General features: G+C 35.2%; 1 protein-coding gene across 2 annotated transcripts in view; it reads left to right on the top strand.

Moving 5' to 3' along the window:
- Positions 1-202: 202 nt before the first annotated feature.
- The window catches only part of LOC149561603 (putative glutamyl endopeptidase, chloroplastic), a 110015-nt gene continuing 82619 nt past the window's right edge, over positions 203-27598 (top strand). Inside the window, exons 1-8 of one of the 2 annotated variants that reach the window (XM_089825201.1) lie at positions 203-444; positions 606-836; positions 19251-19455; positions 19629-19739; positions 21155-21200; positions 21315-21424; positions 21548-22051; positions 22313-22438. In XM_089825201.1, the coding sequence (XP_089681327.1) occupies positions 731-836; positions 19251-19455; positions 19629-19739; positions 21155-21200; positions 21315-21424; positions 21548-22051; positions 22313-22438 (1208 nt within the window). In that variant the 5' untranslated portion in view covers positions 203-444; positions 606-730. Of the gene's footprint in view, positions 445-509; positions 837-19250; positions 19456-19628; positions 19740-21154; positions 21201-21314; positions 21425-21547; positions 22052-22312; positions 22439-27598 lie in introns of those variants that run through there. The other variant, XM_089825200.1, reaches the window with a different exon arrangement.

Below are 27598 nucleotides of genomic sequence, written 5' to 3'. Positions count from 1 at the left end.
CTTATATATAGACTTAGGTATCATATTATAATTTGTTTATTTAAAGTCAATAATAGATCTCTACATGTAATCCAATTATTTTTATTAAAAAAAAAAAAAAACAAATTTGACAAAGCTAAGACTCTCCCTCGAGCACTAAATGACAACCACATTGTGGAAGATTTAGAGGCTATATATACATGCATTAATATTAGATGATCATAATATTCATAATAAAACGAAGGAGCTGCTGTGAGATAGCCGCCAAAAGCAAAAAGGTCAAAATACATTAGAAATCAGTGCTTATCTAACAATAATTTGATTGAATAAAAAATGATATCTATTTATAAGGGTAATTTTCTTATTAGAAGGTTATTTAGTTTTGATATAAATTTATACCGGCTAACTCGTGGTCTGCAATCCCGTGGGAATTGGCAACATTTTGGTGCATCACACGTCAATAAGGTAAGGAATTCTTAAAGTCACCATCTGCACATTCCCAATATAGGCTTATTCCCTTACGGAAAGATAAAGACTCAGTATATAGTAACATTCCCAAATGCTGGCACCAAAGGTGTACAGATTCTCAGTCCGCTCATGCTCCTATCCACTATCTCCTGTAACAGGATCTTGGATTGGAGGGATATCCACTTTACAAAGACAGGCTTTGGCCTTCACAAGGTTTAGTGGGCCTCCCTTGAAGCTGAGAAAGTCTATACATCCTTTACCAGGCTGGTCAAGAGAGGACAGGATGGATTCCTCCAGGGTACGTTCCATGCACAGCCTTGTGCCCATTTCAGGTATTGAGGATGCAAAGGATGGAAACGGACGTGCAGCCCCATCTTTGGAAGAATCAGGTAAGAGTCTATTGTGCAGAATCTAATTAATTGTTTCTCTGACGGATGGTTTTTGCAAGAATACATTCCAATTTTTGCTGGTTCTCTTGATTTAACGTCACCTGAGTTAGGTTATTACAGTAGATAAAGATAAATGTGTAATTAATGTAATTTTGCAGGGGACACGGTAGAAGGAAATATGATTAATTGTTGCTTCATCTAAGCTAATCATCTAACAGTCGTGTCTTTTTCTTTTTAGAAGGCTTCGATTTCATTATGTCGTTCTTGACAGCCGATTCCTAATTTTACAATTGTTTTCTAGCTCTTCTGGTTTGAATGCTCTTAGGCGTTTTGTAGGCTTATGGACCATGGCTTTCTTCATTAATTTGTTTTTCCAATTATGGTTACGGCTTTGTTGAATATTATTAGTTTATCAGGCCTACATAGATTATCCAAGCATTCCTTAGGCTTTCATCAGATTTCTAGTATTGCATAGGCAGTGAAAACAATCATTTTTGACCCGCTTTGTTTTATAATTCTTTTTATAATAAAGATGAAATTCATCGGTCCGTGATAAAGTTACCACAAGAAAGAGGCCTTTAGATCCTCTTTAGGAGGAGACAGTATAGAGTCAAAGTGGCAAAAATCTCAAAGGCAAAACCTCTTAACAAAATGTGAGAAAATCTTTAGTTATGTTGAGTTATTCTGGAAACTGACTGTGACCTGGAATCAAAGTGGGCATTAGATTTAGAAGAGTGATCAGATCGTTATGTCACTGTATGGCTTACACGGAGTACACCACGGCAGGTAAACCATGTTGTACCAAGATTCAGAAATGGGTGCTTAGAAATTTTGCAAACACTTGCATCTGTAATTGGAGAAAGTAAAAGCTTTCCTTTAGACTTTTTAAGGAAACAACAAGAACTGGAATTGGAAACGGTTGAAGCTTGTAGAGAAACTTTTGTAAGTGGCACAAGAAATTTTTACAAATTCCTTTAAAAATAATACTGAAAAGTACTGGAATTCTCAGGAAACCTTAGTTCTTGGATGGAAAAATGTATTGAAAACCTGGACATGTGTATCTAACCTGCTGGAAATGTCTTTGAGTAGATAAATAAGTTAGACATCATTCTTAGTCAGGCTTTTTCTCTGGAGTCCGCTAGAAATCCTCTTGTAAGGGAACAAAAAGAGAAAAAGTTCTTTTCAGTTGGGATGAATGAATAGAATGGCTACCTAAGTATAAGTAGCAAATGAGAGGCACTGAAATCATTCGTGAATGAATCAAAACCTTAATGAAATGAGGTATGTTGTCACTGCCAACTGAAAGGATATTCTTTGTTTTTGCTCTTTATCTTTCAAGAGGATAACTCTAGAATTAAGCAAATTTTCTTTTCTCTGGTAAATGAATAGGCTAGCTATGGAAAGCAGATTGTGAACATTGTCTGTTATTCCATTTAAAAGGTGGGCATCCCAAGCCCAAGTAAATTGATCTGTTCAAAATACAGTTGATGCTATTCGTAAGCAGCAAGCAATTGAAACCATGCAAGTGACACAGACTGTTAAACAGTCAGACGACTTGGAACAGATTGTTCTGAGTGAGAAGACAGAGTCCAATGGAAAATTAAAGAAGTTCACTTTTCCAGATTCCCAGGCTGATGTGGCTATTCTTCTTGTAATCATGGAAATCTTGTTCCTAACCCATCAGGAACAATAAAATGTAATGTTTGTAACATCTTGTTAGGACTCCCTTCATCATAGGAGAACCCAGTACAACACACTGTGCCTACTTGTCTGCATGCACATTTCTTCAAGTTGGTGGATGGCACAATTTAGTGTGATAATTATGGTTATAGTCAGTTCCTCCTTGTCACATAGCCATGATGCTTTCTGGACACCAAACACCATTCACTAGTCCAGATATCACTGACGAAACAGATACAGAGGTACCAATTTCCTCTGTAACTTCACTTATTCTAGGACGTATTCCACCATGGAAGGACTTTATCCACTTTGATCCAGAAGTCACATTCAAAATTGAGTATTGGCCACAACATGCCTCTACAATAGGCCAAATCGATGCTCCTAATCCGAGTGATTGCTCAATCTGGCAAATCTTTCTATCCACTAGGCGATGTTGATTCAAGCTGATGCTGTCCAACAGCAGACACGGGAATGCCTTGCTCAAGCACAGTTTCATGCCTCCCAACAGCAAAATAGCCATGATATTCTGTAAAATCCTGGATTTTATAGGACAAATTCCAATATTGTTCTAGGATCAATTTCTAACTCTGATGTAATTACCAGTAATTAACCCCAGACAGAATTTATAAATTCAAAAATACAGATTTATCAGATACAGTCAATTGAATCCTGAATATGTATTAAATTGATTTATATAATTGATCTTACATATTAACTCAGAAATATGCACCTGGAGAATCACACAAATACGTTGGAAGTGCCAGATAGTACAAGGTTGCTGTCCTGTCCTTCTATGTTATGGCTTCTTTTTGACGAAATAGGGTTGTCCTTACCATGGTCCCAGGAGCAGGTATTCTTGTTGACACCAATGCTCTAAATGCACTCGGAAGTATCCTGGAAACTTATCCGCCAGCTTTCTCCAGTTCAATATCAAAGGCCGTTTTACTGCTTCAGATTTCTATTACCGGACATTCAATCAATACATGCTCAAGCTCTTTGATTCTCTGATTACTCATCTCTCAGGCTATTAGATTTCTGCGATCATGGTGTGTCTCCATCTGAATTTCTCAACGTATGATGAATTGACTGCTCCTGTCAAAAGCCTTCAAAACACAATATTGTATATGTATCCATCACCATTGCGGAGACTATGAAACTTCGTGGCACTATGCTGACATGGATTCTACTTCCACAGTTATGTTTCTTATTCCATCCTAGCATATGTCCTGAACCAAAACATCGGACAGAGGTATTTCTATACCAATGGCACCAAACTCTTAATTTCTGGTTCACCGGCCCGATACATACACTGGCAATAGAATTGTTCTGTCACTGTTCACCAATCTTCGTAATCCTTGACTGTTAATAAATACTTCTCACCCGTCTGTCTCCACTAGGCCAGACATAAATACTCTGATGAAAGGAGTTATTTGTTTCTTGGCCACTGACCAACTTTGATGAAACACTCAATTCTTCTCTTTTCTGCCTTTCCTTTCGGGGATTGTCTTATTTAAAGTTTAGAATTTGCGTGGAAATCCCGTAAACTGCACAACTTCCATCTTAAGTAAAACAAATTTTATTAAATAAAAGTAAAACAACTTAACTTAATTAATAATTCTATATTAGTTTTAATTATTTTATACTAATATAAAATAATTAATATATGCAACTTTATTAATTGTCTTTATTAAGACAATCTGGAGGGATATTACATATTCTTACTTTTCTCACTACTCTTGAGAAACATCTGTCGAGACTCCAGTAACTGGAAAAAACAGTTACATACAGATTATGCAGCCTTCATGCTAACTATAATCAATTCAAATCTTCAGCAGAAATATGGTGGGTGTTCAAGCCCAATTACACCGATCTGTTCAAAATACAGTTGATGCTATTCGTAAGCAGCAAACAATAGAAACCATGCAATTAATATAGTCTGTTACTCAAACAGTTAGACAACTTAAACAGGTTGTTCTGAGTGAGAAGACAGAATCCAAAGGAAAATAATAAAAGTTTACTTTTCCAGATTCCCAGGCTGATTTGGATAGATATAAAAGCAAGCATGATAACTAGGGGTTACACATGAGATTTCCACCAGCCAAAGAAAGGAGTTTGATCCTACAACTGGTACATGATATGATTCCTCCATTAATATGGTCAAGAAAGAAGGTAGCAGTTCAGGTGAACTTCAGCCTTTCTTATCAATGACACACCATCAATGGTTAGTTATGATGTGCACAACCTGTTTGGAAATAGAAGAAACAACCGCTTTCAGAAAATATATTCCAGAAGAAAGCGGTTATAACTCACCTGTAACACAATCTTTGTTCTCATACCAAATTTACAAGCTGTGGGAATTAGAACACAAATTACACAACAGATTGGTTGTTTGACTCATACATCACACACTATAAAGATTCTGGGTCTGATTTCTGATAATCCTGAAAGGATTAGAGCATACTCTCTACCAGAATGCTGTCCTCGATCTTATGTACTTAAGAACTGAATGCCTAAAGACTGAATGTTTTCTTAGAAAGATGAGTTCTCCTTTTATAACCTCCTGGGCGGATTTCATCTTGTTTTTAGATTAAGATCATTTTGAAGTCCATCGTTGGATTTTGGACATATAGACTTTAACTTTTAAGAGAATAAGGCACAGTTATTAAAGTGACTGCCCACGCAAATCTTAGAAAGGATTAAAAATTCAATCCTCAAGTTATACTGTGCATGTGCATGCTATTACAATGAAAATAATGTTATAAGTTAGAAACATTGATAAATTAAATGTTAGAACTTTAATAATAAATCCAACAATTTCTTATTTCATTGTCAGTGTGGACCAATCATCATCAAGGAGTTTTTGTTTTATACTTCTTTTAGTTTCGCTTGCATTTGACCATCTACCCTTCTCTAAATTAACCATCACTAGTTGTAAGGCCTCCTGGACATTATTCATCCTCTATTATGAAATGAAGTAGTTGGCATATGCAGTATCTACAGACTTGAGGAATTCCTTTCCTGAAAAATTCCTAAACAAACAAGTGAAGAATGACAGTTGCAAATGAACATCTACACATCTCTAGTCTCTAACAACACCGCTTTCACCCAATCAATTTTCCTGATGCCCTTATATGTATTGTTCAATGGATGAACACAATGTAGAGCCTATAGAAAGTTGCTTGTAAGCACCTTCCACCATCAAGTTGACTAACTTACACACATGGATATCAGTTTGAAATGATTTTGGTTGTCTTGGTCATTTCCAGAGGTTTTGCAGAGTTAGGGAGGGTCTCAACAACAACCTTATTTCATAAAATGTTCTGAAGAGAGTGGGGAAACCTTCTATATAGTTGTGACTAAAAGATGTGCAAATCATGTCTCCTGTAGGTTTGTTAGCACGATGACCATTGAATAAGGGTATTAAAATATTGTAATGTTTCTGTAATGGCAATCTTAGTTGGTATAGTTCATTTCTGATTCCAGCTTCTGTTGACGAATGTTTCATTTAGACACATTGTCATGTAACATCTTGTAAATAGAGCCTTTTGACTCTATTTTTAATATCAATTTATAATAACACACAGTTAACCTTAGAATATTCTCAATCAAGGAATTGGTGTGTAGCTATTAGTCTTTATGCGGAACAAATGAGGGACCAACAACTATCACATCCTTGAACCCTTGTTTAAAATAGAGAAAATGCACCACATGAAATGCTATGGCATAAGCATAAAAAACTAGCATTGGAAGACTCGACCACCTCTCTTGATTGTGTGTTAAAAATATTTGCAATATTAGTTGTTCTTTACTTTCCCTTGGAAGAAGTTGAATTCTCCCCACTTGAATCCCAACACATGGTTCTTAAGGCAATGCCACTAGTTTGCATGCTCTCCAATGGAATTCCCCTCTTTCTTGCTTCCCCTTTCATATGCAATGTGGTTGGCTCAATCTTCTCAGCTGGATTTATAGCCATAGTTAAAAAGTTCAACTTGACAATAACTCAACTAGCCCAAAATTTTGAAAACTTGGGACTCGCTGAAAACTCAGAAAAAAAATGGTATAAATCAGCACTTTTATTGAACATTTGAAAATATGTAATTTCTTAAAATATTCTTAAAAATACACACATATGCACCGAATTTGTAGAAGATATACTGATATGATATTTTCATCATATATAAGTCAAAGTTCTGAGTTAAATGCATAGCAATATGAATTTAGCAAATTAGTGTAGAGTCATAGACCAAAAAAAGTGCAACATTTGAATAAATTGAGTTTATTACACATCAAAGTCTAGCTCCGCAAAGCAATTGCAACCTCTAAATATGTATTAATTTCAACTTTCAGTATTAATGAAAACTTGAAATCACAAGCTGCATCTATGGCTAAAGCTCAAAAGAGATTTTTGGTGCTGGGTGGGTAGTGCTGGAGTAGTTGCAACATCCCTAATAGGTGTCTCAACAGATACCTCATTCATAGCAATAGGTACCTCAGCAGGAGCTTGTGTTGGATGACCAATCTCACATTCCTCCTTATGTGCTGCCACTTTTGCATCCCAATCATCTAGCTCCATATTTGACTCAGCTTGGTGGTCATCAGTAAAGAAAGGATTCACATCCACATCATCACCATTAGGAGCAGAAACCCAATCTGCTGATTATGAATCAATGCCATCCAAGTAAAGTTCTTTATGTGAAGCCTGCCCTTGTAGCTTCTTTTCATGCAATCAAAGGTTATATTGCAGATACACAAGGTCATTCAAGTGTTGTTGAGTTAATGTATTGTGCTGTTTTGTGTGAATGGCCTAGAAAATGCTCCAGTTGCACTCACAACCAGAAGCACTTCAAGGTTGTGATAATATGCAGATGGCAACCTTTTGAATATTAGGCGCTATGGCCCCATAATCTTCCCACCACAAATTTGCAAGGATAAAATGCCATTTATAACCTGGTAAAGATTTCAAAGTGAAATAAAATTAAACACATGTTCTTTTTTACTTGGTTGCAGGGTGTCTAACCAATGTTAGCAATCAGGTGAAGAAAAGAATGGTTCCTCGACCTTCTATAGCTCTCTTTTTAACTCATCAAGTACTAGATCTCGAAGTTGCTTATCATAAACTAATCTTAAAATAGATGTGTCCAGGCTAACCTCATAACCTCTGCATCTGCTCTGAAACTTTTGGAGAAAAAGCTAGGGGTCAAGTAGTAGGCAGTAGCACGAATAGTTCAGAGTTGTACAAGTGCTGAATGGCCTCTTTTGGCCCTATTTATGGCCTCATAGATACCCCACATGTTTTTTATCCCCATCCACCATTCACAAAATTCTCACCAATGCTTCCGACACCTAGATGTAAAATTTTTAACAAAATCAGTGAATTGCAATATTAGAAAATTAAATATTAAATCACCAATTGAGGTTTGAATTTTACATTGATGATCTCCATCATCTTGGGAAATCTAACATCAAAAATGGCCTTTACGACCTTCTCTTGTTCATGGTTCTTGACTTTTGGAGAAAAAGCTAGGAGGTCAAGTAGTAGGCAGTAGCACGAATAAGTCAGAGTTGTCGGTTCTACCTATGATTGACTTTACCCATACAGGTGCTGAATGGCCTCTTTTGGCCCTATTTATGGCCTCGTAGATACCACACATTTTTTTAATCCCCATCCACCATTCACAAAACCCTCACCAATGCTTCTGACACCTAGATGTAATTTTTTTTACAAAATCAGTGAATTGCAGTATTAGAAAATTAAATAATAAATCACTAATTGAGGTTTGAATTTTACATTGATGATCTCCATCATCTTGGGAAATCTAACATCAAAAGTGGCCTTTACGACCTTCTCTTGTTCATGGTTCTTGACGTAAGGACTCTCTAACCATCTTTTCTTACAATCATTTGCTTTAGGTTGGGCATTGTAGCTAATATGCTGTGCAAGGTGAGAAACTAGTAGCAAAGCGTGACCCTTGGTCAAACATATCATTACCATCAGTGTGTTCTTTCATAAGAGTTAGGACCTCTGTGTGGTTGTAGATGTACTTAGTGATATTTCTATTATCTTCAACCACCTTCTTCATCCAACTTAGTTTTCCTATGTCCTTAAGGAGCAAGTCAAGACAATGGGCAACACAAGAGCTCCAAAATAAAGTTGAGTGCCTAGCCATTAGAATTTTTCTGGCTGTCACATATGTTGTTGCATTATCAGTCACAATCTGGATGACATTATGCATTCCAACTGCCATCTTCACCTTATCCAACATGTTGCACAAAGTCTCTATGTTTTTCACTTGATTAGAGTCATAAACTGATTTTAAGAATACTAACTGTCCACTTGAAGTAGTTAAAAAGTTGATGAGTGTCATATTCTTGCTGTCTGTCCACCCATTGGATATAATGGTGCAACCACTCTCTCCCCAAATTCTCCCTTGGTCTTCTACAAGTCAGTGAGTGTTTTGGATCTCATCTTGTATCAACCCCTTACTCACTCATAACGATTTTGGGCCTTGAACTCCTTACGTGACACAGTCATTGCAGTGACCAGTTGATCCCAATATGGACTACAGAAAGTATTGAAGGGAATATTGTAGTGCCAAAATCTGGCAACCACCAGCTTTGCCTCATGCTGCATCTCTCTTGTTCCATGCAGTGCCTTGCAATCAAGAGTGAGCACTGAGAGTGTTACTTAGAATCCTTCAGGTATATTGATGCAACCATTCTTTTCCCAAATTCTGCTTTGGTCTTCTACAAGTCAATGAGTTTTTGACATCTCATCTTGCAGCAATGACCCACTCACCTCATAACGATTTAGGGCCTTGAACTTCTTACCTGACACAGTCATTGCAGTGATAAATTGGTCCCAATACGGACTACATAAAACATTGAAGGTAATATTGTTGTAGCACCAAACTCTAGCAATTGCGGACTTTTCTTCATGTTGCATCTCTTTGTTCCATGCAATGTGTTGCAATCTAGGGTGAGCACCAAGAGTTTTATGTAGAACCCAAAACATTGACATAGTTTGCCCACATTTCCAATCCTCATATCAATGGCCCAAGGGAAGAAGAAGCCTCCGCACCCATTTGCAACCCTATAGAACTGAAATCTGCTATTGGGGCTGCCTTTGCCTCAGCTATCCTTTTTTTCCCCTCTTCTTTTGCGCATATGTTTGAAAGGCTTGCTAATGCTGCCCTTGTAGTTTCTCCGGGACAGCTGTTATATGGTATAATATCATGACATTTGATCTTAGCAAGTTAATATTTGAGCCGACTTATGCTCCCAGTCATCTGTTTAGTGCAATGGTTACAATTGACTTCTTCTCGATTTGCTCATGGTGTCCCATGTTTCCAACAAATGTCCTGCTTTCTGCCATCAGCCATCTTCTTTTACTAAAATAGGTAGAGAACCTAGCAAAAGTGAGACAAGGTAAATAATTAGAGAATATGAATAATATTCAGTAATATTTAATATGATAAAAAATCTAGACAAATAAAATGAATACATTTTTAGACAAGATTGTCATGAACTACTCCCAAACCTGAACTAAGAATACATATTTTAGACATGATAATCATCTACCTGGCAAGTTGACATTTCATGTAAACAAATTGTAGTCGTAGTTCTTCTCTAACAAGGTCAAAGATTTTAAATAGCAAATTTTACTTTCTTTACTGATTTTAAATGGTGTTTTTTATGTAAAACAATTGTCTTTACTTTATCTAATGATTATGAACAGTATTTACTGACGTACATATTTATGTTTATTATTTAAATATGTAGCAAAAAAAATGATATCTATCCCATTTGCATCACAGAACTATTTGAAATTGTGTACCCGATGTTCATGAATTTTGACAGAGAACAAGCTCTGGATTTGTTTTTGACAATTGGTATATAAAAGCGATGGAAAGCAGCAGTTGAAACGTAGAAATTTCTTCCAGTTTACATTGGCATCTTTCCTATTGCTCTGGTTGCTCCTGTAGTGCTCTTTTCTTTCTCTGTTGCAGCCTCCAAAAGTGAAACATGTTGCTAAACATAACTAGAGCCCTAAAAAACACATCTATCACTTTGTGTCCCTTATATTTTGTTTACTGCTGATTTTCAAAGAGAATATTAACAAATTTAGCTTTTTTTTTCCCTCAAAAATGATACCGCGATGTTTATGAAATATTGGCCTTGATAAATTTTGTGATTAAATCTTTTGACCTGGTGATTTGCAATAAATTGTGATATCTGTGATTTTTTCTATGTTCCATTCCTCAAAATAAATAAACTCAAGTATAGCAGCCATTCCCTGCTCCCCTTTAATTTTTGTTTTTTTTTCTTATCTTTGCATGTTCATGATGCAAATTGTAGTTTTTGGGGTTACATGGGCCTTGTGCATAATTGAGGACTTTAAAGGGCATTTAAACATGTTAGTTGAACTTGCTGGTCTTGCTACACTCCTACTCCCAAAAGGATTCCACATGGCAGTGATATTTGAAGAGCACATGGTTATAGTGGGGGAATGGGGAAGGTGTGGGTAAGGGGAGGTCAATCAGTATAACAATGAATTTTACCAGTTTAACCTTTTATTTCTCACAATAGCACTAGTTGGTAAAATTGACAATTATGAACATGAGAACACAATAACACAAGTTTACATAGAAATCCAATGCAGGAGAAAACCACGGCAAATAGTTGCTTTTATATAATTTTTCGTTTACAATGTTCCTAGGCACCAACCCCTAAGTTTATGAGCACCAACTCACTGGAAAAAGCCACTCCCACAATTTGTAGGCACTAACCTACTGGAAGCACCAGCTTCAACAACTGTTAGAGGCACCAAACTTTTATTCAAATTTCCACCTTAGTAATGTTTCTTCTCTAACAGATGATGGATATCTTTTCATTCACAACTTCTCTTCTTCAATCTGTTATTATGCTGATAAAAAAAAGTCACAATACTGATCACAATCTCCTCATAAATCTGTCTATGCAGGCCTTCATAAATCTGTTCATACAAGCCTTCATAAATATTCAATATAAATCTGCTTGATGTTTTCTTTAAGACTTCACTTTCTCATTTCAAATCGGCACCTGTTGTCAAATCTGCGGTTATTTCTCTCTATAAAATTCTGTCACAGATTGTTATAGATCTGCATGTAATATATCTGTTGGTGCATTTGATATTTCTCTATCACACTCACACACTTGTTTCTTATTTACCCATATCTACACCTGCTCTCTTCTTCAAACACAATCTATATTTATGCCTTTATCTCCTAATAGTCATGCCTTTTCGGAATAGACATTTCATTAAGAAAGTCTTTTAATCCTCATACTCACTCTACTTTTCCACACACACCTTTCTCTGAATGATTCCCAAGCTCTATATAGCATTTATGTCAAACGGTCACACCCTTTAAATAAATGACATGATTTCTTATTTCATTGCGTCTCTGTTTTAAATCACATCTCTGAAAAGCATTACTAATATTTAAGAAATCATAGTTTGTTTTAGAATGTTTAGTGAATACAGTATCAAACGTCTTGGCCGATTAATTATCAACCAGTTATCTTCAATATTAATTCCTGCTTATATTTTTATGCAATTATTGTTGTCCTTGATTGCTACCGTAAGACACTCAAATAAACCACTTCACAGTACTTGACTATGCTTCTGCATTTTGCATACACGTCAACCAAAACAGAAACCACACCACCCTGCTTGCTTAATATTAAAGAAATTGTAGTTTGTTTTAGAATGTTTAGTAAATACAGTATCAAACGTGTTGGCTGATTAATTATCAATTAGTTATCTTCAATATTAATCGCTGTTTATATTTTTATGCAATTATTGTTGTCCTTGATTGCTACCATAAGACACTCAAATAAACCACTTCACTGTACTTGACTATGCTTCTGCATTTGTATCGCTGCCTTTTGACTTGTATAATTGGTTATTATTTGCCATCATAAATCCCTGTTCTTAAATATTAATTTGACTAACATCACCTTGAGGCATTGTCACATGTTTTCCTTTTCTAATATTTGTTAGTTTCCTTGTAATTACTGTGATTAATATAAGCCTTTACAAATTGGATTGCTGTTATTAAGAAAGTCTCCATTATCATAATCATTCAGGGAGTTACTTCTTTACTGTCTTGACATTGGAATGAATTGGTCTTCTCCACAGTTTGATCACTGGCATTGTAATTCTTTAAGGTGTAGCTAACTTGTCTAATTGGCACTTTATTTCCATTGCATATAATCCCCACTTCTTTATTAAATTAATCAATGTCTTTCGTAACTCCCTCACTGTTAATATTTCTTTTTTCTCAAATAACTGCTTCCTTCATTGTGTGGCTGACTGAGAACACTGTTGAGTTGACTATTAGATTTATGATGCTGCAACACACTCACTGACTTTATCAGTATTGCTGCTCTTTTATTTATCTGCTATCGTTGCTTTCCTTAAGTCTTCTTTTATGTTTGGAAGATCGCTGCAAATGTTTTGGCACTGCCTGTATGGTATGTCTGTTTCAAGTGCAAATCTGAATGTATATATGTAGGAGTAGAAGAGACATGTCTCGTGAAGAGACTTGTCTCTGTGTTAATCAATATTGGTTATTGTAAGTTATTTTCATTAGACAATATCAACAACTACACACACACACATACATGTACGTACATACATACATACATACATACGTACATACATATATATGTCTAATTGACGGTTAATTAGATGTAACAATGTTTACCCAATAAACATGGAGGGATCGTCTCTAGATTAATTCAATTTGGCTTAAGGTACAACATCAACACTTCCTCTTAGCTAGGGAGGATAAACACATGGTTAGATATTACCTCAATGTAATATCAAGTTGGCATGATTAAGAATATCTTTGATTAGAAGAAACTCACAATTTAGATATCATCTCATGATATCAGGAATAATGGCCTTAGGATATCAACTATCAAGTGACATGATATTCACCAAGTACTTTGAGTAATGGCCTCAAAATATCAAGTCACATTGAGCACTAAAAAAAGTTCATAGATAATGTATCCTCAATAATACTTACGATAGAAACATTCATGGTCTGTATAAGGAACTAAATACACCATGCAAGCTATCATCTATCATGATCTGCTTAGACATCATAAGATGTCCATCACAATAGAAGGCCATGATATGTTTAAGGAGCTTAATCCATCATGCAAGTTATAATCCATCATGATCTACTTCAACATCATAAGATGTCTATCATAATGGAAGATAAAGTTATTGAAAGATTGTCATCTTTAACTTATGCAAATACAAGTGATAATCATTTGGAAGTCATCACTTCCTCATGATGTACATAAAATCAGGTAGTCACACACATGGATATTCATACTCTCTCTAAATATCAATCTTTTGAGCTCCTCATCCAATGTTGCCTTTGATGAAGTGTTAAGACTCCCCCTGAATTTGATATCAATCTTCCTTTTCTAGCAATAACATCCCTAGAGAGAGAAAAAGATCAAGGCAAATAGCTCTTATAGTATTTATAGAAATAAAAAGAGAGAGACTACAATGAGTAGATAAATGAAATACTTAAGGATAAAAATACTTATCTACGCATCCTTAACATGAGTTGCTCCAAAGTTGGTCCATATGCTTCAAATTGTTATCCACCTTTATTTCATTTTACCATCTAGTATTTGTTTTAGATACTCCCGTCTTATTAATAAATTCACACTATTACATTATTACCAAAACAAAATTTATAAACTTATTATTAATATCTCATTGACCTTTTGGTCCTTATAACTTAGCCCTTTATTATTAATTCTTCTCACATTCATTATTGTTAGATCTCAATATTATTTGTTAGACTCCCTATTTATTCCTATGTTGTGTTATGGGGATTTCAATACCTTTATCCTTTTCTTATACACTCCTTCCGTCTTCGATGATAGTGACAAAATATATTATGGGGTCAAACTATTTCATTCGCCGTGCTTAATGGGTCTGATGATCAATGTGGTTGACGGGTTTGAATTTCTTTTATAAATCTTTCTTCCTTGCTAGTGGTAATGTTAACACTTGTCTATTTATTATGCAGAGTAGCATTTGTTTAATTTTACACTCTTCTTTAATTTCTTCCATTGTCCCATGCAATGACACTTGACCTGACACTTTCAATTCTTACAATATATATATCCAACCATGTGACTCTTTTCTTAAATAGTTGATTGTTAACTTTATTCTCTGAAGGACCCTTGTCTTATGTGGCAGCTGGTCTAAGAATTATTCGCTGCCTTTTCCTCCTTTTACTGCCCACTATGTGTTTGTGTTTACAATAGGTACCTCAATATTATAGTTCACATGTGACTACTCTTAGTTGTGAACGTGTTGTTTTAATGGTCAATAGGTAGTTCACCCATGATATCATCAACTACCGTCTCAGAAGCATGCCAAAGAGAGAGAAGGTAAAAACCTAGAGTAAGATCACCAAGGCTCTATTTGTGCATTTCAATATTACTTCGACGCAAACTTGTAGCGATTTTTACAAGAGAGAGAATGCTTGCAGGATCAGGTGTATTATTGGTTTTATAGACTGATATAATGTATCGTCCCTTTTGTTTGGATAACAATCTACTTTTTGCTTGATGTTGATTACAATCTGCTAATAGATAAAGTTTTTGTAATCTTTGATTTCTTTGATCCTTCTTTCTCACATTTGCAGCTTGGCTCTGATACCATGTTGAGGAGGATCACTACAAATTTATTGGCACTGCTTGTACGATATGTGTTTTCAAGTGCAGATCTGAATGTAAATATATAGGAGTAGAATAGACATGTCTCTATGTTAATCAATATTGGTTATTGTAAATTAATTTTTAGTAGACAATATTAACAACAATATATATGTGTGTGTGTGTGTGTGTGTAATTGTTGATTAATCAAATGCAACAATGTTTACCCAATAACTATAGAGGGATTGTCTCTAGATCATTTCAATCCGATTGAAGCTACAACATCAGCAGTTCTTAAGCGGTTACAAATCTTGTATTAATCGCTTTTCTTTTAATACTTTTCAAAAATCATAGATTGATTTATTAAAGACATTCCTTTGTTTATCGATGGCTCCCATATGTCATTGTTGTTCATCCATATTACACGTTGTTTGAAAGACCAATCTTTGTCTTTTTTTCTATCTTGTCCTTTGAATCATAACAAAAAGGAATCACATCCTTGTATTATGCTGATGTTTTGTGTAAACTTGTGATCACTCATTTTATTGCTGCCTTTTTTTTGTCATTTTCTTTCCCCAAGGGACATATTTGAATGGATAATATGGGTCAAAGGGGTCATAGGGTGACTTATGACCCCCTTTGACCCATTAAACGACGACATATGTCCCTATGGGTCCTAGGACCCCTAAGGACATATTCGAATCGTTCATATCGGTCAAAAGGGGTCATAGGGTGACTTATGACCTCCTGTCATGTTACTCGTTTTCTATTGCTCTGGAAATACTTGCTCACATAAGCTTTATGAGTTGCTGTAGAGGTGCACTTCAATTGATACATTGTTTCCAAACATGAATCACTGTTCAAGTACATTGTTCTTTCTGCGTCTTCAAACCACCGTGGCTGATCATGGGCTTGAATTTATCTTAGTTAATTAGTAATTATCATAAGCACAATTTTATAAGAACATTTCCATGCATATTGCTATCATATTCAATATTGTTGTTTAATGCTTGATTATTTATAAAGAAATCATTTCTAAGTCCGCTCTTTCACATACTTTGTCTTACTCTTATGAACTACGTCGATTACTATCTATCTTAATCAAAGTAACGAGAATCAGAATCGGATCGGAATCAGCAAGGCCGAATCGAATTGCGAATTGGCCATGAAATGACAAATTAAAAAAACCCTTGAAATTTAGAGATTTTAACAATTTAAAACTTATTTCATGCACCCTTTATTGAATATAACTTAAACACACTATAACATCATCAAGTAGAAGCTAACATACATAAACATGGAACATAAATGATAAATCCATCACATGTGTAACTAAGTTACATGTAAAATGTAAATTGTAGCTGAAGTAAACAGAAATCATAGGATCATAATGAGTCAAATCATAGAATATATGTAAGATGAAGATTCATAAGACATCGAATCATAAATGTATGTAAGATGAATATCCATGAAACATATGTCTATTAGTATCTGTAAACAAAATGAAAAAACAAGGCTCTAGCTCAAGCCTCCTCATCATCCTCAAGCTCGGCTGGTTTTTCACGATTCACAAAGGTGATTTTGGCAATTTATTGCATGAATTGCATGGATTGGCAGTTCATGCGATGAAATTGCTGATCTGGTTCACCGATTAAAAAAAAATCAGAAACCATGAATTGAATCACCAAACTGGCGATTCAGGCAATTTCATGGCGATTCTCATTACTACGATCTTAGTACTTTGACGTTGCCTTCTTAAAAATAAGTTCAACTCTCTTAAATCCTTGTTTGCTCAAGACAATGTGCATCATTGTTGACTCTAATTTATATAGATATAAAGCTCTTTGGTACTCACTTTGACTTCACTGATTTGCAGTCTTGGTTTTGTATGTGATCAAGCTATTGAGATGCAATTAATGTAACATTCTTCGTCATTAAACTTGGACAAATACAGTCCTTAACTGATCTTCCTACCTTTGACATCAATGACATTATTTCCAACATTTGATGGCTTTTAGTCTAGTTCATTGTTGTATTTGAACTTCGATCTCTTCACTCTCACTACTCCCATTGCTGCTCATTGTTTGTTTTTGTTAAGAATTTAAAACACAGCTGCAAGTTCCAATAGAAGGAAAACAAATCAGAATGTCCTCCCTCTGTGTATTAAAAAAAATGCAAAAGGAACTGAACAAACAAATGGTGAATGAAGAATTTACCTTAAATCTTGTGGATTTGATGCTCTAGTCACTATTCTTTTCCTTATTCACTGATGTTCTTCTCTTCCTGCTCTTCTACACAAGTCTTAGAATGTAAAAATGAGATTTTTTTTTTGGAAAGATCGTGTTTTTGAATTTAGTTCTTTTGAGGGTTCTATTATGTTAAAGGCTTTGTTGCAAGGGTTGAGAAGGTCCTTGTGGGTCTACCGATCCCTTTTTAATTTAGAAGTTTTTTTTTTTAAATGCACTTGAAATTTTGTGTAATGATCCCTTTTTATATACTTGTCATATTATCATAATAATTGCCAATTAGGGATATTTGTGGTATGGGATCATTAAACATGTTATCAAATTTGAATTTTAATCATTTGACTTATGCGAAAATCCCATTACTTCCTCTAATTACTAAGGTCATTCTTAGATGGTAAATTTAGTGTGCGAAGGTCGGGTGAAATAAACTACATGCAACATCTGTCAAGGCCTAACCATAGTATTGGGATAATCTACCATGTGCCCAAAATTACTTTGCCTTTACCCTACACACACTACGTATCTAAAAATACCTTAGTACAGAGTAAGAGAGAATTTTCATATTAAAACAAATATAAACTAATTCCATATAATTTCAAATTCTTATAATTTACATTTTATATATAATTGCATATAGGTTGGATATCAACTAGATTCATTATTAAACTTGGTCAAAACTGATTGCCAAAGGGGATGTATGCATACCTACTGATGTAGGCAGCTTTAGTTAATAAACTGTCTTCCTTAATGGGCTGCCACACTTGTCGTTGCCACATGATTGACTTGCACTTTCAAAGGTTTTCCAAACTTCTTCCAATTCGCTGGTCAAGACCCTTGCCTCGTGCTACGAAATTGATTTTTTGGTAAAGCAGTTTTAACCTTGCTTATTTATTTCCACGTTGTCCTGTATTTCAATTTTCGATGCCTTTGATGTAACTATTTTCGGGTATTAATATGTGCTGACGTGCCCTTCCCATATCGACGTGACCTCTAATTTGGATGTTTAATATAATATTAATATTGTTGATTGCTTAGCTTATGTGGTTTTATTTAGTGATTAGAGATTATTATGTTATTTAGGAGTTATTAGTAATTGTGTATAATCTATGTGTAATAATAAGCAATTGTTTATCAATTACTTATAATAATATGTTTAGTAATTATTTTATTATTTTAATGATGATGTCAATATAATTGAATACGACTTGTTTCTTATTAGTTATTCATATTGTCCATCTAATGCTAATTGATTATATTCCATAACCTATTGATGCACATGTTCATAAATGTATTCTTTTGAGTAATTTATTTTATAATTTATTCGTATGTGTACAAATTACATGGTATGCTTAATAATAATTAAACAAGTATACATGCATTAATATCTTAATTATTGTCTCGTGACATGCTGTTGGGTTGTAGGGTGGTTAGCTGTACCCCAGCATCTCCTAGGAAAATAAGGGCATCCTTGGAACATTTTCTTTCCTTTTCTCACATGGGGACTGGTGGGGGAATGTTTCCTATCTGTCCTTAAAATGTTCCCTATAGGGGTTGGGGCAATTATTTCAGGGGATGCATCTCTGGCGAAGTTATTCTTTTGATATCTCTTAAAGAAATGAAGTATGAGTATAAATATCTTTGGATATTTTCATTGAATTCTTTTCTTTTTTCCTCCTATGCCATCAATGTTTTTTAGATTTACTATATAGTTTGGATTATGTTTTAGTTGTGATTTCCTATATTCATTTACTTTGTGCAGAGTCCTCTGGCTATCGTCTTCCTCCAGCAGATCTAAGAAAGATTGTTGATGCACCCCCAACACCTGCTCTGTCTTTTTCTCCACAGAGAGATAAGATTTTATTTCTCAAGCGCAGATCTTTACCTCCTCTCTCAGATCTTGCAAGACCAGAAGAGAAGCTTGCTGGAGTTCGTATTGATGGCAATTACAATGCAAGAAGCCGCATGTGAGTTATTTTGTACTCACTCTTTCTAAGAATACAATCTTTTCTGCTTGCATTAGGTTTGTGAAGATAGGGTAATATTATCTAATCAACAAGCAATTCTACATTCTTGATTAACCCTGGCTTTTGATATTTTATCATCACTGTTGCTGTTTATTGTACAAACTTTATTTCAGGTCATTTTATACTGGGATAGGAATCCATAAACTGATGGATGATGACACTCTAGGACCAGAGGTAGAAGTCTTTGGCTTCCCAGATGGTGCAAAAATAAATTTTGTTAGTTGGTAAGAGATTAATGGTTTCAATTTTTCCACTCTTTTTGTTTCAAGAACTTCTACCTATTACAGTGAATGCCATTGTAGAGTTTCCTTCTACCTCATTTTTCGCTGTATGTTATTCTAGGGTCTTACTATGATAAATATTTCTATGTATGATGTGTCATAGACGGAAGCAAATATTCACATGGGATAGACATGGAAGTTATCACACAGTAATACATTTTGTTGATAAATATACACTGGATTTTAAAGGGAACAATGCTTACATTTGCATCTGACACACATCAATCACAAAGTAGAGTATTGTCAGTGAGACAATTCAGATTAGTATCTTGGTTTTATTGCATCTGTGTAGCTAAATTGAGGCAAGTAGCTTTTAATAGAAACATGATTGTGTTGTTTGATAGTAAGAGTAGGACTGTGCATAGAGTTGACATTTATTTCTTGTTACATGGAGTATACATCTGTCATTCTCAAAAAAATACCTTGAATTTATTTGGATATTTTAGCTTTTTATTACTTGAAGTTTGAAACTCATTTCCAACATAAGTTGCAATGTAACTTTACCTCCTTCCATACATATCACAACGGAAAGTGCCCAAGCAGGTTTACATTCAAGTAGGCTTTACAAAAATACATGTAACAGTTATGATGCATCTTGTTTATGTTATATATAGTAGAATCTTTTGTATCTTGGACAAGCTTTCCTGTGTGTGACTAATATTTTAGTCTGACATTGTTATAAGTCTTGGATTGTTGGAATTCAATTATATATTTTACACGGTAATATGCCCAAGCTCAGAATATATTCAAATTTGTTTATCATATATATACATTAGAATCTTCTATATCTTGGACAAACATTCCTGTATGACTAATATTCTAGTCTGATGTCATTCTCAATTTTAGTTTATTGGAATATGATTATATATTTCGCACGAGTGTAACCATACATACAAGCATGTCTTACAAGAAAATATGTAACAGTGGAGATGTATCCATTTAAAAAAAAACTTCTACAGAATATTCTGTATCTTGGACAATTTTCCCTCTGTGTGACTAATACTCTTTTCTGATATTGTTATCAATTTTAGTTTATTGAATTGTCATCATCTATTGTTAGTTAAATCTAATCAAGGAAAGAAGATTTCTAGAGTGAATATTTCATAAGTTGATTGGTGCATTTGAACAATAACGATTGTCTTTTTTTCCTTCGAAATCTTAATCTCATCAGCCTTGTTAATAAGGTCGTATGATGATGTGATGTTTGTGAAAGTGAAGTGAAGCATAAAGATGATTGTAATTGTTAAAGAAATTGAAAGTTTTAATTGGTGATAAGTACAAATTTAAAGGGGATTCAAAGCATATTAATAATTTAAGATACTTTTCTCTTATTTTGTGCATTTACCTCTCTTTCATAGGTCACGAGATGGGAAACATCTATCTTTCAGTATTCGGTTTGATCAGGTCGAAAACATTTACTTTTGCAAGCTTATGTGCTTTCAGATTTCCTTTACATTTCTATTTACCTGCTAATGCAGATTATGGGCTTTTATCTTAATGTCTGAATGTGTTTTAAAGGAGGATAATACAAGCAGTAAGTTAAGCCTTTGGGTTGCAAATGTAGAGACTGGCCAAGCCAGGCCTTTAACTGGCACAACCAAATTCAACATAAATGCCGTTTTTGACAAGTAAGTCTTCATTAAGCAGGCATTAATCAACTTATTTAACAGTGTTTTCTATGATGTTGTCAATAGGCTAGTTAATTGTGTTAAAGACTAATTATGACAAGCCTGATCCTTTTCATGTTTCAGCTTTGTGTGGATTGATGACTCTACACTAGTTGTATGTACGATACCTTCAACTCGCGGAGAACCTCCAAAAAAGCCGTTGATTCCATCGGGTCCAAAGATACAATCTAATGAGGAAGAAAGTATAATACAAGTGAGAACATATCAAGACCTTTTGAAAGATGAGTATGATGCAGATCTGTTTGATTACTATTCAACATCGCAGTTACTTTGGGTCAAATTAGACGGGACAACAAAAGCTATAGGACCACCAGCTGTGTATACTTCAATAGATCCTTCACCTGATGGGAAATATTTAATGATCTCCTCCATCCATAGGCCTTACTCATTTATCGTACCTTGTGGAAGATTCCCAAAGAGAATTGAAATATGGACTTCAGATGGGAAATTTGTTAGGGAAATATGCGATCTTCCTCTTGCAGAAGACATTCCCATTGCTTTCAACAGTGTTCGGAAAGGCATGAGGTCTGTCCATTGGCGGCCTGATAAGCCTTCGTCACTTTACTGGTATTTTCACAATCTTTACTTTATCTGTACAATTCTTTCACTTTTTCTGTGAAAAGATATCTAGTTTTCTGTGTTACTGTCTTCTTGATAACAGGTACTTTCATCTAGGAGAAACCGGTGTAATTCTCTTTTTCCTTTTTTTCTTTTTTAAATTTCATCATGGAGAAACAGGGGTGTAATTCCCTTTTTTTTGTTCAAGTTTTGCATCATACAAAATGTCAAAGTTTCTTGTGTAGCTCTTGATTTTTCGTCTTTCAACAGGGCAGAGACACAAGATGGGGGTGATGCAAAGGTTGAGGTCTCTCCTCGTGATATTGTCTACACACAAACTGCTGAACCACTGTCTGGGGAACCTGAGGTTCTTCATAAGCTTGATCTCCGTTATGGGTGCTTACATGATCCCTTATTTTACTCATTCATTCGTACAAGCTTGTTTATAAATTTCTAATCAGTATTTTCTTCTATTGGAAAAATATTGAAGGCTTAGTTATGGAAAGAAACACAATACATAATCATATATGATCAAGCATGTATTTCCCTTTGCTCTTGGCATTATATCAATTGGAATAAACTCTTGATTCCAAAACATCAATAATATACAGAATTTGGACAATGTTTGCTTGCCTCTTGGTTATGAATGGTTTTGTGTTCTTAAATTCCGTGTTTATTGGATAAATTATTCTCAATATCAAGATGGCTGGAAGATTATGTGAGCCATAAGCAGGCATTGATGTGCACTTTGTACAGGACTTATTTTTTTTGAAGTGAGATTTCCAGAAAAAACTGTAAAATACTGCATGTCCAATGATTGGCTTGGAGTTTGAGAGAAAAAGTTGTGGCACTAGATCATCCTCAATATCAAGAATACTTAGTAGTGTTTTGTATGCAATTACCACAAATGCTTTCTACAAATCAAACTATTTATTAACCTAACATATATTAACCTAACATATTGTACACAACCTTACAACAAAATAGTAATGAAGTAGACAATTAAGAAGGCTCATGGAATGAAAGTCTCATACATGGAGTTATCTCAGCATACAGAAAAAGGTCTACATGACCATCTGAAAATATACCCCCTTTCAATTTTCTAGGGTGCAGATTAGCAATGAGGAGACTGATTAAGTTAAAGGGAAGGTATTAAACAAAGTAATTAATAAACCTCTCTCTTGTAATTAATAACCACAGGGTGCAGGCTCCAGGGATAACTTTTAGAAACCCCCCTTTGGAAAAATGTATAAAATTTTGGCGAATCAAATATTAGTTCAGGGGAAAATAGTTAATTTATATTGGCGAATTAATTTTTTTGAGTAGGAAAGCAATTAATTTTATTAGCGATTTGTTTTCAACTGTATGAAAATTCTATAAAATCTTGACGAATCTTTCATTATTGACGAAAATCATGGACAAACGTATACATACCTAGAAACTGTGATTTTATTATTATTATTATATGGATCCTAATTGATTATCAAACTTGAAGGTTAAATTTGTTAATTCTATTTAACTGTGATAACATACTGACCTGAACAGCAGATTGTACAAGATCATGTCAAGTATGGATATCCTTATGTAGGATTTGCCTCTTTTAGAACCCTATATAATTAACCTTATTGGCGGCTTATTTAGGAGCATTTATTAATGTTCAGTTTGCATAGTTGTTAGTATAATCACTATCTAATTATACTTCCTAAGAGACGCCAATCTTGGAAGATTATTATTTGTTTGTTCATAAGGGCCGACCTAGAAGAGTCATGTCCTTTTTAAGGACATGCCTCTTAGGTGCAATATAGAGATGAGGTAAGAATGAGAATAGAGGACACACAAGATACAATTAAGTCTGCTCCTCTACATTACTGCCTTGTACGATTTATTGCAGGGATAAGAATATTTCCAGAATAATTATTATATTATTAGTTACACTTCATATACAGGTCTGTATATTCAAGACCATCTTCAGCACTTAAGAAACGTATCATCACAGTCTGATTTATAGCAGAATTTGCAGAAACTTTACATGTTATCAGAGCCTAGTTGTCTAACTTAGGCTCTGCAAATTAACAATCAGACCCGAGGACAGGTTTGATGGAAAATAACACTTAGTTGCTTGGAAATTCAGAATCATCATGATTCTTGAAGACAATGACGTAAAATAATATGTTGATAAAGAATCCAAGTAACCTGATGTTGATCCTCATAAAACTATCTGGAGTAAAGGAAACAAGAAAGCCATCCAAATCATATTAGATGGAGTGAAAAATGAAATATTACCTATGCTAATGGAACATCAAACAACATTTAATATGATGAAGGCATTATTAAATGCATATGAGGTTAACAATGCAACTAGAACCCTTGCTTAAAAGAAGCAACTAAATCATATACAGAATCATAGATAAAGAAGGGAGAATCTATGAATTCATACTTTGTAAGGGTGGCTAGTCTAAGAGATGAACTTTCAAGTATAGGGACCATAATTGAAGACAAAGAGCTAACACTTAAGGCTATAGATGGGTTACCGGATTCATGAGAAACATTCTCACAAGGAGTAAGTGCTAGAGACTGTTGTGAGGTTTTCACACATCGCCCCAAAATCTTGGGGACCCCCTTTTTTAATCGCCTTTAGGGCCAGTGGAGAAGGTTAGATGTATTTTTCACCCGGTTTCAACTTGATTTTCTAGAGCTATCAGTTCTATCCTTAGGCCGAATAAGTTCAAAATTGATTTCAACTTGGCAGGATAAGATTGTGAATTTTGTACTTAGACGATTTCTTTTGAAAATTTGGATTTAATTGTAAATTTGAATGATTTTCAAATAAGGAAATTTTTTGTTAGACTTAGGTTCTTGGAAAATCTTATTTTTTTTTGGTGAAATAAAATTTAATTTTGTAAGATGAGGTTAAATTGCAAAATCGATTTTTACTCTAGAGGCAATTTTATTTTTTGTCATAAAATTTTAATTATTTAGCAAAATCGATTTAGAGGAAAATTGCAAAAATTGGCTTTAATAGATTAAATTTGCCTTGAAAGCTTTTGGTGTTTAATGAAATTGGTAAATTAATATTAAGAAATGGCTTTTGGTTAGCCAAAATTCAACTTCAAGGATGTATTAATTAGCAAACCCTCATTAAATAGAAATTTTTAGCATCCCCAAGGCACCATTCAATTTCGTTTTGCAATTTGTGGTTAATTAGTAAATTAAAAGTGCAGTTTTCATTTTAGAAAATTAAAATTTTGGCAAAGTATTTAAAGTGGGCCACTAACTTAGCTTTAATTTTGGTTTTTTTTTTCTATAGGACCAAGTCGGCCAGCCTGGGAGGAAGGTGAAAGCTGCTATAAAGGGAGTCCCCTCCCATTTCATTTTCATCAATTCATTTGCTCCTCATGCTTGGGCGAATTTGAAGCAAGGGCAGATTTCCAGACTTGGGCGAAATTGGTGGAAGGCAGTTTTTTGGCGATTTTTGGGCAATTTCTCCATTGCCATTGTTGGGCGATTTGTCTAAGGGCCAGATTTTTTGCGTTTTTGGGGTTTTTTGCTCCACTTTGTGGGCTGCGATTTGTGCCCTAGGTGGCAGATTTTACAGATTTTGCTCTTTCTTTGCTTGGGCGAATTTTGTGGAAGGGCAGATTTTTTTTCATGCTTAGCCGAATTTTGTGGGGGCCGAAATTTGTGGAAGACAAAATTCTGATTTTCTAGAGGGGCTGCAATTTTTATATCAGATTTGGGCAATTTTGTTGGGAGAAGAGATACATATGAAAGTTTGATTTTTGCATAGAAGGCAAGTGTTGGATAAGCTTAGAGGTTTGTTTTCTAATTTGCAAAGGGATCTGTAATTCTTTGATGTCATATCCCGGGTTCCGAAAAGTTGCTGTAAGATTATTAGTTAAGGTGAAAGTCATCATCTAGAGTTGCAAGGAGTGCTTAAGCTGACATCCATTCTTTCGCTCTTTTCTAAGAATTGCACTACTTGGTTCTTCTTGCCTTTTGGTCCACCACTCTACCATCCCGTAATAGGGTGACGAGCATGGAGGATGATAGTGCAAGTAAGAATCCCAAGCGGGCAAACGCTAAGAAAGACAAAGAGGATATGACGCCCAAAACTTCCTTCTTCTCAAAAATGAAGAAAATAACCGATACTAATATCGCTACAGTGGACATGATACGGATGAGGGACAGACTAAAGGAAGGACAATCCCCCTTGGCGAAGAGGATATAGAAGAGCGGAATTGTACATGCAGCAGCTTTTCCTCCTACTTTGCCTTGTCCAGAATTGATTATGGAGTGTGCATCCAGATTTGATCTAGACAGTAAATCCATCATTTTTGGCGAAGGGAAGAGAGTGTTGGCCAACATTGGCGAACAAGCAATTGAAGAGACATTTAATATTCCCCAGAGCAAGGGCATGACAGTTGTAATGGTGGATCAGGCGGCCAAATCATTTCAAGGTAACCAAGAGGCCTACTTCTCACATCTAAAGCGGAATTGGATACACGAAGGAAGGAAAGGAGTTAACAAATCAACAAGGCTTACAGTGGCAGATTTCAAGCCGGAATATGGCGATCTCATTGTTCTTCTCAGCCGGATCATGGGCCTAGCTCAAGCTATGCAATTCGAAAACTGGATGTACTTCTTCATTGATGAAATTGAAAAGGGAAAAGGAAAATTTGATTGGGCTAGGATCATAAGTGAAAATTTAGAGTTGCAACTTAGAACAGTTCAAAACCAAAGGCAATTCTACATGGGATCCTATCTGTTTTACTTAATTGCTAGATTGTATGAGAGTCCGGGACTTAGGGCCTTAGGAGAGATTGGTAATGGGCCGGGGCAATATTTGGTGCATGAATGCTATCCGCAGCTTCATTTGCACAATAACAAGGATTACAAGATGTTTTGCGATGCATTTGCCATGAAGACAGTAAGGGTATTACAAGGGGCGCCTGCTAAGAGACTTTCATCGGAAGCAGAAGCAAGGATTAAGAATTTTGGGAGTTGGTTCATCCAATTCCCGCAATTCACATACATTAAAGTGGCAGGAAGTACAGTTTGTCCCAAGAGGCTTCCAACATACCCGCCCGACAAGGTAGTTTTGATGGAATTGGCTAGGCAGCTTGAGCACTATGATAGAGTAATGAGGAATGAGGGGAAAACAGGCGTTTCCTTCTCAATTATAATTGGCAATGATAGTTGCCCAAATCGGGCCACCTTTGAGGCTGCGGAAAAGGAATTGGAGTGGTATCATCTAGGATGGTACAGAGCAAGGCAAGGATTCGACCCTGTTGGTCTTATCAAGGCATCTCATGGAAGCGAATTTAAGCATGTTCCCACTATAGAGGACTTTTGGGCCAATGCAAAGGATGATTTTCACGTGAGAAAGCTAGCTTTCTCGAGATTGTCGGTGAACATGATGAGAGATATCAGATGGAGAGGCCTTGATATTCCCGATCAATTGGAGGATGATCGTAGTGTGTTGAGAGAAGACTATGAGACAGTAGTTGGAACAGAGTTGAATCCAATGGATTGGGATGATCATCAGGATCCTTCCTT

The sequence above is a fragment of the Cupressus sempervirens genome, chromosome 4, assembly GCF_028749045.1.
Source record: "Cupressus sempervirens isolate cs-2001-9-10 chromosome 4, ASM2874904v1, whole genome shotgun sequence".
Lineage (NCBI taxonomy): Eukaryota > Viridiplantae > Streptophyta > Pinopsida > Cupressales > Cupressaceae > Cupressus > Cupressus sempervirens.
This window is presented reverse-complemented; position numbering and strand designations above follow the sequence as displayed.